General features: G+C 40.8%; 1 protein-coding gene across 2 annotated transcripts in view; it reads right to left on the bottom strand.

Annotated features, from left to right (window-relative positions):
- Positions 1–4,618: 4,618 nt before the first annotated feature.
- trim62.1 (tripartite motif containing 62, tandem duplicate 1) overlaps positions 4,619–13,064 on the bottom strand; it is a 34,996-nt gene continuing 26,550 nt past the window's right edge. For both annotated transcript variants that reach the window (XM_085274336.1, XM_085274337.1), the window contains exons 5-6: positions 11,865–11,980; positions 4,619–7,376 (exon numbers count right to left, since the gene is read on the bottom strand). In XM_085274336.1, coding sequence (XP_085130462.1) covers positions 6,826–7,376; positions 11,865–11,980 — 667 coding nt within the window. In that variant the 3' untranslated portion in view covers positions 4,619–6,825. The remainder of the gene's footprint in view (positions 7,377–11,864; positions 11,981–13,064) is intronic.

The following is a 13,064-nucleotide window of genomic DNA, read 5'->3' as shown; positions in this document are numbered from 1 at the left end:
TAGATCTACAATCAAGAGACGCCTTCATGTATGGAAATATAGACGGTTTACAACAAGGTGCAAACCACTGGTTACACTCAAGAACAAGGAGGACAGATTACAGGGTGGGCCATTTATATGGATACACTGTAATAAAATGGGAATGGTTGGTTTCATGAGTTATTTACAAGTTTCTCTTTGTTCACAGATGGGTGAACTCGTAGGGTGTCTTGCATTGAAATCTGCTGCAATGACCCGGTTACTGCGTTCACCAGATATCAACACAATTTCGATCCGCTCCTCACGTGTTAACCTCTTCAACATGTCAATGGCTGCGAACAAAGAGAAACGTGTAAATAACTCATGAAAGAATAAAGTTACGTTGAAACCGAGCACACCATTGCTTTTCTTGTGACATTACCAATAAGTTTGATGTATCACATGGCCGTCTTCCTATTGAAAAAACAAAAGTTGTATCCAAGATGGCCGACTTCTAAATGGCCACCATGGTCACCACCCATCTTGAGGTGTTTGCCCCCTCACATATACTAATGTGCCACAAACAGGACTTTAATATCACCAACCATTCCCATTTTATTACGGTGTATCCATATAAATTGCCCACCCTGTAGATTAGACTTTGACAAAAAATATCTGCAAGAACCTGCACGGTTCTGTTCTTCAGAGCGATGAAACTAAGATAAACGTGTACCAGAATGATGAGAAAAGAAATAGATGGAGGAGGGAAACGGCTCATCTGAAGCCAGAGATCTGTCAAACATGATCGACATAGCGTTGTGGCATCGGCATGCATGGCTGCAGGGAACCAGGCTACTAGCGTTTATTTGATGATGATGATGATATATAGCAGCAGTCACATCATCACATCTGAAGTCTACAGATTCAGACTAATGCTGAGTGACCCAAAGCATACTGCTAAAGAAAAGTAAAGAAGTTGGGCATATTCTTGAATGGCCAAGTCAGATAGCTGATCACAATCCAGCAGTGTAGCTTTTTTCAATAAATGCAAAACTGGAGGCAGAGAGACTCACAAACAAGCAGCACCTTCAGCAGAACATCATTAACTGCAAAGGATTTTCATCCACGTAATAAAAACAATTAAAATTCTGCTAGTTTGTTCAATTAATTCTGAACATTTTGAGAAAATGGGGGACTATTTATAAAAAATACATTTAAAAAAGACTATAATTCCTGAACAATTAATGCTTTACTTTTGTCAAATACCTTAAATTAAAGCTGGAAGCCTGTGCTTCACATACTGATTCTTTGATTTAAAATCCCCTGCAGTGGTGTGCATAGACAAAATTAAAAACAAACAAACAAAAAAACCAAATCTGTGTCACTATCCAAAAACTTAGGGACCAAACTATAGTTTATCTTCTGCTTTATCTTCTGACTTCTCTAGAGGAGACATGGAAACGATTTTTTCCCCCTTTTAATACTGCTTCAGGTTTCTACTTCAACTATTTGCATAAAAAATGTCTGTGTTCTTCTTTTAATGATGAACAATTCAGATAAAAATTGACATGATGTTGCAGCCAAAACTTAGGGAAACGTGCCAACACCAGAGGGCACTCTGCTACAACAACAAACCCTGACTTCGCTGTGTTCAGTGCTTCAGCATGTAACAGGAGAAGCATGAGGAGGACTCAGGAAACAGGATGAAGGTGAATTAGGCTGTCTCCTCTCTGATTGAGCTAAACACCTTCGCACTGCTTCTTTTACGGTGTAGAGACTTGTGCTGACAAATACACTGACTCATGCAAGATTATACAAGAAGGTCAATTTCTCTGTGTGTCCGCTGTGGACAAAAGTTTGAGGAGTGCAGTGGAGAGGGTGTGAATGTGTGTGAAAGCGAGAGGGAGGATTTTTTTTATTTTACATAAGTAGATGATGACATTTAATTGGAAAAGTTGCTTCAAATTTCCTCATTTCTGAAGTTCTTACTATTCAGTGCTGGAACTGTGATCTATGAGGAGGGTGGAAAGAACAACAGACTGTATTTTTATACAAGATTTGAGATAATTTTCTTCCTAATGGCGTAACATTTTATTGCCTTAACAAGACACCCACAAGTGTTTTATCTTCTCCCAGCTAGATGAGTAATCCTCTGCTTCACCTACACAACTTTTTTTTTCTTTTCTGTTTTTAATTTCTGAGACAGGATGAAGGCAAGATTTTGTCATTTCTTTAATGAGCCCTGGAGTGTGTTTATCAACCAAAAGGGGGATACACAACTATCTAAAGTTCATCTGTTCCTTTATGAAGCTCCAAATGACAACAACAGATGGCTCATGGCACTGAAGAAAACCCCTACAATTAAACAACGCCCTATGAGAAAGCACTTGGTCATGGTGGGAAGGAAAAACTCCCTTTTAACAGGAAAATATCCGCAAAAGCAGGCTCAGGGAGGGACAGCCATCTGATCCAGCTCTAAGGAAGGTTTTAAGCCTACTCTTAAAAGCAGAGAGGGTGTCTTGTCTCTTGAATCCAAACTGGGAGCTGGATCCTGCCTTTTACTTTTAGAAATTCAAGGAATCACAAGTAAGCGAGCAGTCTGAGAGCGAAGTGCTCTGTTAGAATAATAATGTACTATGAGGTCTTTAAGATATAATAGAGGCTAATTATTCACGACTTTGTATCAATTCAACATTGAGCCAATGAAGAGAAGCCAGTAATGGAGAATTGTGTCCAAAAATGCATAACTAATGGAAAATTACACCCCTATACGAGAGAAAAAGAAGTCCACACATGGGAGAAACAGGAAGCAGACAATGTTTGGCATTCTGGCTTGATAAATGACCTCAGTGTTCAATCAATTAACAAAATAGATGTCGGACTAATCCCTTCAGCAGTGAGATGGTGTAAAATCCTGTGGCACAGTCATGATCCTCAAGTCCCATTTAATCTAATACAGTGCATAATCCTTGAACATAAACTGCATAATAACATGGATGATGGATCTGTTCATGCTACCAGCATTACGGCTGAAGCTCGTTCTTCAGCAGGAAGGGAAAAAATGATGACAAAAGTGAGCCTCTATTTCTGCTTTCCCCATCACTTAGAAGATTAAAAACCCTACACTCCCGCCTCAGGAGGGCCACATCAGACTGGAATCAGATACGAGTCTCTCAAAGGAGAGCTCAGTGACTTTTTAATGGACACTTTCCCCTCTGGGAAAAATGTCTATTACGGGTTGGACACCTTCTCCTCGGATAAAAATGTCTTTAATCACAGGAGAAAAGTACGCAGAGTCAAAGCTGAGAATATGAAGCCTCTTGTCCTGAGGGCGTGCTCTGGATCAATGGCACTGCTTCAAACTGCACTGTTTGTTCATGAAACAACGCTCAATTGCTTTGGAGTGTGAAAGAAGAAAGAATGAAGGCGCAAAGTCAGAAACAAAAACAACATTTTTTTTTCTTCCTGGCGTTTTTAACACAGAACGTGACTCAGACGTTAATCGTTTTTGTCGAGATTAAAAAAAAGTTAAATAAAGGGGCTGCACGACAGTTTCTTCTTTGCCGTTTCACTGAGCTTCATTCAGATGCATCACAGATGGCAGACGAACAGGATGCATTGAAAACGGTGGCTCATCCGCAGTGAGGGAACACTGAACTCCAGCAGACATCTTTTTTTATTCATCATGTCACACGCCCGAGCCTCAGTCTCAGCCAAAATAGGGAACAGTAATGAAAAAGAGTGCACAGCCTCCCACATCCCTGCTGGATACCTTAGCAGAGCTGCGAGTTTGGCACAGCCCAATAAAATGTGTGGCATGAAAACTCTCTCTGATCTGGAGCAGGTATTGACAAGCTCAGACAAAGCTTTCCTACATTTAAAGCAGGACTCATCTGCCTACCAGATGTTTCATTTTAGGGGTTTTGGTTTCAGCTGCCGCATGGTGTTCATTATGATGATGGTTTAACAAAAATGTGACAGATCGTCACAGATGGAGGAATAGATGACCGCTACCCTTCAATGTCCAAAGGAAACAGCACAAATAAAAGGTGAAGTTAAACGCCAGGTGGTGCTGCATAAAAAGAGCACTAAGGCTGGGTTTGGGTGAAGACTAAATGTTTTGATTTTACACCCTGAGATAAAGCTGTGCTCTATTTTTCTAGAAAATGTGAGAAGGGGGAACAAGGAAAGAAAAGAAGAAATAATAAAGTTAAGAAGTAGATTTAAGATTGATGACCTCTCCTCCAAAATGAAAACTAGTCATGCGTGATGACATGTTGGCACTCAAAAGATAAATAGAGTCCATTTATGTATTGCTTTTTTAGACTTACTGATCATTTAATGTGCTTTAAACTACAACATACATTCACCCACTCCTTCGCTTTCTAAGAAGTATTTACAGCAGCTTCTTAGAGCATCTTTTCCAAGGACACTATGTTTTGCGGACTGGAGAAGCCGGGGATCAATTCTCTGATCCACTGATTTCTTGAGCTGCAGTTGCTATATAAGTTCTCTATTAAACACTCTGTTCTGTGGCACACTGAGGTGTGCAGATGAGCAGCCTTCAGTTTTCCGAATTGGTATTATGAGAAAAATGAACCGGACTGCTCTGTGGAGTTGCTGCTGATGCACCAGCAAAACAAAGTTAATGAGACAGTGGGGTTTTTCACAGTCATTTATTGTACATTAAAACATTTCCCACAAACCTCCAGTGGCAAAAGCTCACTAGAATATATTCACACAATGACGCAAGGGGGCCCCTCATCAAAAGACACAATCATCATAATTATCATTAAAAGTGTCATAGATACTATCGTCATTTTAACCATTTGCATCACTGTCACCAGTAACATCACCTCACAATAATCTCCTTCTTAATATTTAACATAAAGTCTTAATGAAGCAGACAGCACAAGGGTCTGCAACAAACTGGGGTCAAGTTTTGTTTTAACCTGGGGGGGTTACTCCAAGGAGGTTTTCCCTAATAACAGATCGAAGAGAGAAAAATAACCCACCGTGTTATCTGGGGGCATTTTTGTTGGGTATTTGAGGCGTGTCAGGTGTTACTCAGCCACATCAGATGACTGGTGAATAACTCGCAGGCCCCTGCAGATCTGTGCAAGCTAAGACAAGCGCATAGAGTCATCTGCAGAGTCACAAAATTTGACCCTAGTTTGCGTCATACTGCACATACTGCAATCACATCCTACAAAAACAGGGGCACTGCCCCGATTTTTCTTTTACACGGACAAAACAAGAGGACACACATACAAATGCAAATGTGTACAGAGGCAATGGAAGGTCAAACTGATCCTTTTTTTTGTTCATTTGTAGATTTCCCGCAGAAGAAAAATCTATTAAGCTCTGCTTGATAGCAGGGTATTTTGCAATAAACATTTTGGCCGCTCCGTGGGTATGCCTGGATGGCCAGATGGGTGTTTATCAACCACAACCAAAGCTGGATTTAAAATTATAGCTGCAGCAGGCTGCACAAACACACCCGTGAACATCCCCTCCGAGCGCCTCACGCGTCTCTCAGTGTGCCGGAACTGGCCGAGGGACAAGAGCCTCTTAGAGCAGATTCTGCTCGACTTGTGTTTAACTAATGATAAACAAGAGCACTTGAGGCACGTGTCAAAAACACAAGTGAGCCTCTGAGGACTTCTCAGTGATTCTAATCACAGCGACGGCGGCGGCAGCAGCTTTGGGAATGCAAGTCACAGGAAATATCGTATTACTGCTCGCGTTCATCCATCCATCACCTTTTATTTGATAATTAAAAGTTCCTAAAATGTACAGTTTACACAAATGATAGGATTTAGAATAACAAAGCGAACAACTGGTCTCAGAACTGATCTATAATGGTCAGATTTTCACATCTGAGAATTTATGCATTTGTCTCTGTTCAGTTCAGTATGATTTACAAATGTTTTTGACATCAAGACAAATGATCAAACGTCAGGCGTTGTGTAACTTAAACATGATCCAGCATGATGAGTTTTTTAAACTACTGATACTTTATACATACACACACACACACACACACGTATTCATTTCCACCAATGAGCAGCATATGTCTGCACAACCTCATCACCTCAGCGGCCTATGGACTTCTATAATCATTCATTTAGGTGCTGGTGCACACAGAACTGGAGCTTTCTACACAATGATAAAACCTGTACAGACACATGGATGTAGAAGGAACTACCATGGTCTCAGAGACAAGTCAAAAAAAAAAAGTGCCAGCAGACTTGACGAGCAGATCGCTGTCCAATCAAAAGCCAAAATAGGCGCCAAATGCTGTCAATCACATTCCACAGACAAAGCTAAGCCAACTGTACAGCGCAGAGAAGACAAGTGACTGGTATCCACTGTCCACTTGTTTGGACAGGGAGAGGGAGGGAAAGAGAGAAGGACGTCAAGTCTGAAAAGCCTGAAGCTTGATACAGAGAGCAGAGCCCCCTGGGAGTGTGCAAGGCGGGCCTTAGACAGTTACTTTAAAACTGAGGATAACTTCTGCTGCCACAGACCTCAAAATAAGCCCAGGGGTCCCCACTATCTCCATTTAATGCCATCTTTTTCATGAAAGATGCAGAATGAGGCTCAACAGCAGGTTGTACCTGTACAGTCACTTCAAGTCAAAAAGAGAAGAAGAAGGAGAAGAAAAAAAAAAATGAAGTTTTTAGTTTTAAGAGCAACATCGAGCACAATTCCAACACCGAACTGAAGGAAATAAGTATTTCAAACACCCTATTTAACATTTTGAAAGTGACTTCTTAAACATCTTTTGAAACACGTGAAACCCGTGGATTCATCAATGACAGATTCATCTGTCAGGACAACTGCGATCACAGAGGCGAGCAGCTCTTAAAGGCGTACTGTGTTGATTCGCAGTGGCTGCACATTCTTGCCATTAGCGTGACTCTGGCCAGGGCTGAAGTAGGGGAAGACCTTGGGGGGGAATTTCTCTCGGTAGGTGTAGAGCCAAGACATGTCGTCTGCGTTGTAGAAGATGAGGAGGCCTTTGGGGTAGTCCAGGAACACCCCCACCTTCTCCAGCTTGCTCTTGACATTGAGACGGGTCCAGGGCTCGGTGCAGGCGCTGTACTGGTTCCCGTCGTGCATAACGATGCAGTAGAAGCCGCGGCTCGGCTGGATCTGGATGCTGCCTTTGCGACTGACTGTCTCGCTGGCCACGCCGATCATCCACTGCGTCTTCTCCGACACCATCACCTCCCAGTAATGAACGCCAGACGAAAAGCCCTCTGCACCCAGAACGGACACCTCGACATCAAAGCGCCGAGGGGAGTCCTGCAGAGGCTGTGGATGGAGATTCCCGTAGGCCACGATGGTGCAGTCGTCTGAGAGAATCAGTCTTTGGTGGGCTGTGATGGGGTCGAGGGTCAAAGCTGCTGGCACTGAAGAAAGAAATGAACAAGAGCGAACATTTAATTTAGTTTTAGATTTAACCCTGAAAAGAGACTGAACAATGACAAATAAAACAAAAAGTAAAAAAAAAGAAAGAAAACAAACACATTAATATGTTATGACTCAGCTTAGCCAGACAGAAAAGCAAGGACAGCAGTGTTATTCTCAGCAAGTCCGTTTGCTCCATCATGCTGCCGCTGCGGGAACAGTTTTGTGCTGAGGCAGTGAGTGAAAACTCGAAGACTGCTGGTCACTTTGTAGGAGAGGTGGGGTCAGGGTGATGAAACAGAAAAGTTACCATCGATTTCATCATTTCGATCACAAACTGAAAGTTGGAACAAAAGTTTCGGCTTCATGCTCCGATTCTGATTTGCAGTACTTTGCAAAAAGTTTTGAAAAAGCTTAAAACTTCAGATCCTTCTTATCCATCAGGGAGGCTTCTGATCAGTCCCAAATTTATTCTGCTGCATGACAACAAGCTCAAACCTCCAGGCAGAGTTATGAAGAACTGTCTTCAGAATTTGTGGTTGCTGCTGTTTTTTAAAGGCACAAGATGGTGACAGCAGATATTGTAATTAGGGGCATGATTTTGGAGGGTAACTGATACTGCAACAACGTGGCCATATGTTGTCCATGGTAACAATGACAACCAGCCAATCTGGGATAAATCACAATTTCTCTGTTTGCCTTTATTTGGCGAATTGAACCTCTAGTGTTTGCATTATTATCATCATCATGATCATTATTATTATCATTATTGAGTTTCTTATAAGTTAGTTTCTAAAAATGATTCGGGGGCTTAATTTTTGTGGAATCTTTCTAACATCTGAGTGAAAGCCCAGAGATACCAGTTTCATAAACTTTATCAATCCACACTCACCAAGCTGTGGAATTAAAATTTAATGAACCAGTTAGTTAGAAATGCAGCAGCTGTGAATGTGGCTGACAACCAAAATCATTTGGTTTGCTCAGATGCTAATCGCTGTTAATTCAACAAAGCTGGTCAATGCCGATGTTTGACCAATAATGTCCCACTAAAGAAAACTTTTGTGACCATGTGCAGTGACCCTGGGATCTCGCTGCCTTTGATATGAATGCTTTACAGACCACTTTCAAAGAGTTGCAATCAGTCTGCTAACAGTTTGTGACTGAATAGGGCCAAAACGTCAATTCTAAGTAATCATGTCACAGACAGGTTGCGCTGATCAGTGTGGTTTTACTCAGATTGCTAACATGTTGCCTCCAATCTATCTGGATTTGTAAATTAGACGTCAATTAATTTCAAACCTTCATCAATCTGTCTGAGACTGCAGTGAGTCCAAGTTGGGGTGTGACTGTTTGCACAGGTCACATGATGGGAAGCAACCTGTCTCCAATTGCCTTATAACTGTAAGTCTTTAATGCAGCTACATTTGATTGGCCACCAAAGGAGGGCTGAATGCAATCACCAAGTCTGAGAAACCAGATTTTTCCTAGTGCTAGAAGCCATTTTCACTAGGAGGCGCTTTAGTGTGCCTGAACCATGAAACGTAACTTTCTTGTTGTACATTTCTTTTTTGCAAAGCAGACTCTGGTCAAGGTTGGCTCTTTCAATAGCCATACAGAAGAGAAGCGAAACGGACAAATAAATCCTAAAATGTCTGCACTCCAAGCTACTACTGAGTTAAAGTAAGAGGCATTGTGTTATCTTTTGGGAAAACCAAGCATTTAACCCAAACAACATTACAGTATGTATGTATAATTGCTGCCAGAATTGGAGAAGGTGACCAGAGCCCTGGCCTGTGGTAGAGGACGAGTAATGGGTTGTCATTATATGGCACACCCCACTGCAGCTCAACTCCTATTTCAGGAACATGACCCGTGTGCATGTGAGTGTGCGTACACTGTGATGTCGTCTTCATAATGTGTTTTTACATTCTTGTATACATCATATACTTCAAAAATGAAGTGTTCTCATGAGTCTGCACAGGATGCGACCATGTAAAGAGAAGAAGCAGTAATTACAGGGATGGGAGGAGCAGCTTCAGCTCACAGCCCTGCTCGTCTGTAGGAGGCGGGTCTGCAAACGTTTAGTTATAAGGGAAGCACTTCAGGCCAAACAATAACATCTTGTTCTCTTTGCCCTCTTTTATATGAAGCAAATTCAGGAAAGAGAGGGAAGGGCAACTTTCCAGTTCTCCCGTATTTATATCAGCTGGGATAAATGGAGGTGAAATGTCTGGCAGTCTGCCAGTGGACAGCACAATAGCTTCTTCACACAATGACATCTGCAGTGTTTGTTACAATCGAGTCATTAAAATTTCATAAGCGGAGTGCCTCTGTGTGTCATATGAAGAAACATGAAGGCAGACACACACGAGGAGACTCCATTTCCCCGCTGCTGAACATGAGGAAAAAAAAAAAAATAGGAAAAGAGAAAGGAGGGGAAAAAAAAAATGGCACAGGGTCTGGTAGTTATTTCTGCTAACCCATCAGTGACAACAAGGGATGATGGGAAGAATGTCTTTGTTGCATCTCTGGCAACTGCTGGTGATGGATCGTAACCAATTGTTCCATTTGGCAGGCAGTCAAGGGAGGCCAAGAAAGTGCCCGGCCTCCACTCAGCCAGCAACAGGCTGAAATGAGAGAATTGATTGAGTAAAAAAAAAAAAAAAATCCTCAGCACATTATTTTAAATAATCTCCTCTGAGTGAGTGATGACTGTAGGGCAGAGATGGTAGAGCTCCTCTCAGGACCGCAAACACAGAAGGACATTACCAACCTGCAGGTTCGATTACAGACGAGAAAGAAGCTCAAAAGCTTCCCAGAAATATTAATGCTGGATCTTCCAACACTATATTTGTGAAGAAAATTAGATTATCAACCTATTCTAGGCTCCATCTTCTATGGAAGATGTGGTTACTTGTTTTCTATCCAGGTTAGTTGAGATGATTAATTCCTTTCTAATATCCTTGGGTAAAATATAAACACAACAGCTAGAAACCGGGTGAAAAGAGTAAGTATGGCTGTGTCCAAACACCACCAAAGCCAGAAGCCAGCTCTTTTAATTTCTCTGATTAACATGTAAAGTCTTGTCTGTTTAATATGGACAAATAAAGTATAACCGGCAATTTGTGGTTTTAAAGTCTTAGCACAAAGTCAAACAGGCCAAAAAAGCTTTAAAACAGGAACAGACAGCCACACAGAAAACAAAGTGCTGCTTTTAAACTGATTTAACAAACATGCAATGTAAATGAGAGCTTTAGAGGGGCTGCTAGATGGATTTTTTTCAGTTATGCACAAAGCAAGACAAGCTGTTTACTTCCACTGTATCTGAGAAGCTAAGCTAGCCACTGTCTAGACTCATTTAGTGGTAGGATGTGGGAGCGGCACTAAAAGCAAGCAACATCAAAAGTGAGTATTCACTCCTTTAACACCTGTATATTTACTAACATGGCTGGGTACATCTACATATAAGCAAGGCTCATTTAAAACTTTGAGATCTTTTTACTTTACATAAAATTTAAGATCATACTTGAGTTTGAAATGCACATCAAATGTCAAAATATACAAAAAAAACCCCAAAATCCCACTCTTATTGTGTACAATCTCGTTATAATTCTAAGCTACGTTGCATTGGCTCAGTTTTGAAACACCTTGGACACACAGCACAGTTTGCTTCAGGCTTTTAGTGCTTTTAGCACAGGAGTAATAGTTATTCTTATGCCATTAATTGTTCAGCTTGTATCTTCCCATGTCCAGAGACTAACGAGCAGGTTGGCTAGTAAAGCTCTTCTTCATCACCATCTGGCCTAAACTGTCCACCTCCTTTGGGTCAGTCACACTAGATTAAAAATAGGATGCCAACGTCCTTGTAACTAGGAAAATAATTTCTGGTTACCTGGTATTTGCATTCAGTGACTAACTGCAAGTACCTGCAGGGATGCAATTGCACAGATCGTCTTCAAACAATGAAGACTTAAAAAGCACAGCTGAAAATCAGAGTTGTGATTTCTGTTGACAGACAATCATCATAATATAATATAATATAATATAATATAATATAATAATGCCAACTTGGCCCAAATCAATAACAGACATTACATTTTTTGCTGCCTTGATACCAAAGTTGCTTTGAAGATGCAGACCTGGTTCCCATCTTTCAAGCAACAACTTTTAAAGGCAATAGGTCAACCTTTTCCAAGTTCATTGCACACAGTTGCAATCATTTTTGTCAGGTTGCATTTCCCTGGTGTAGATATAGCATAAGGTGGGATCGACAACAGTTAAGTTATTTAAAGTACCTTCAGCCTACTTAAATCATTTCTACACATTTTTACATATATAAACCTGAATGAGTTAGCGAAACAGTAAAATGTGTTCAAACAGTGAAAACAGCAGCATTTTGTTTTTGGAAATTCCCACATAATGACAATAAGAACAGACTCATTCAAACTGAAATTAAGACAAGACTAAGGATTTGAAGGCACCCATCGTACCTGGTGAAATGTCCTGGAAGAGTGATTTCCATATTGTATACTGTAACGGACCCATGTACTTTGATGTCGGGAAGTCCTCATACGTTAGGTTGGTCTCATGAATCTTCCCCTTGATCCTGAGTCAGAAAGAGAGATCAATAACAGTCCAAATCCAATTTGCTGCTTTCCCCCCGCCCTTAATAACACTGCCTGTGGTGTTCAGACCACAACATTGACCCCTCGAGTAATAAATCTACTTTGTGTGTTTTAAATATGCCATTAAGCAACTGACAAACTACTTCATGAATCTCAAGGCACAGGGATAAAAAATAAATAAATAAAAATAATAATCATAGTACACAGTCAATACGGACCTCTACACGAATCACTCAGAGCACTTACATGAAGTTCAGAGATCAGGCAAGCAATCGAGTGAGTTGGTTAACAGTGTGAAATCTTCATGGGACTTTCCTACGCTTTTGAGCTCTTCTATTCAAATGCTATTTTTTTAAGGCAACCTATGTCAATGTGCTAATTCTTCTTCCTCCTGTGTCAAAACAAGATTTTACATGTGTTTTCGACATCTAAGATCTTGAGTTCCTCTTTCTTTATCCCACAGAAATATTTCTGTGACTCATCTTGAAATTGAGAGCGCAAACTTTTTTCTTCTGTTATCTGATGACAAGGTGATTTGGGTCAAGTAGCTACTGTAAGCCATAAAAGAAATGACTGTAAGCTTGCAGAGAGATGGTACGGGTCACAGAAGTGCTGCTGGATCTGCATTTACAAGAACAGCATGTTTCAATTCATCTCCAGATCAATGCAGATGGGGGCTTTTTTTAAACCATGACCACATCTTATATTTTAAGAACACTTTTGCACTTTAATCTGAAGAAAATATTTCTAGCGAATGCCAAGTGAAGTGTGCACAAACAAACAGCCTTTTACATACACAACTACATGTATGGACAAAGTGACAATTTCTTTACGTAGAGCCCATTGTACACCTCTGAATTTTGCACACTTCACACTTAGTCAAACCAGAGGAAAGGGTGTTTAGGGAGACTTCAAGTACCACAAAACGATACCATGATATTATTACAAAAGAGACTGAGATGGATCAGTGCAAGTATCTTAAGAAATCTCCTTTATAAATTATTTACAGGCTCAATGTTTCTGATAATGAAATTATTGTCGGTCTAACAAATATAAACTTGTTAA

The sequence above is a fragment of the Mchenga conophoros genome, linkage group LG5 (assembly GCF_057382185.1).
Source record: "Mchenga conophoros isolate Kocher_MC1m ecotype Shallow Benthic linkage group LG5, M_conophoros_male_GT1.1, whole genome shotgun sequence".
Classification (NCBI taxonomy): Eukaryota; Metazoa; Chordata; class Actinopteri; order Cichliformes; family Cichlidae; genus Mchenga; species Mchenga conophoros.
Note: the sequence above shows the minus strand (reverse complement) of the source record. Positions and strands in the feature narration are given on the sequence as shown.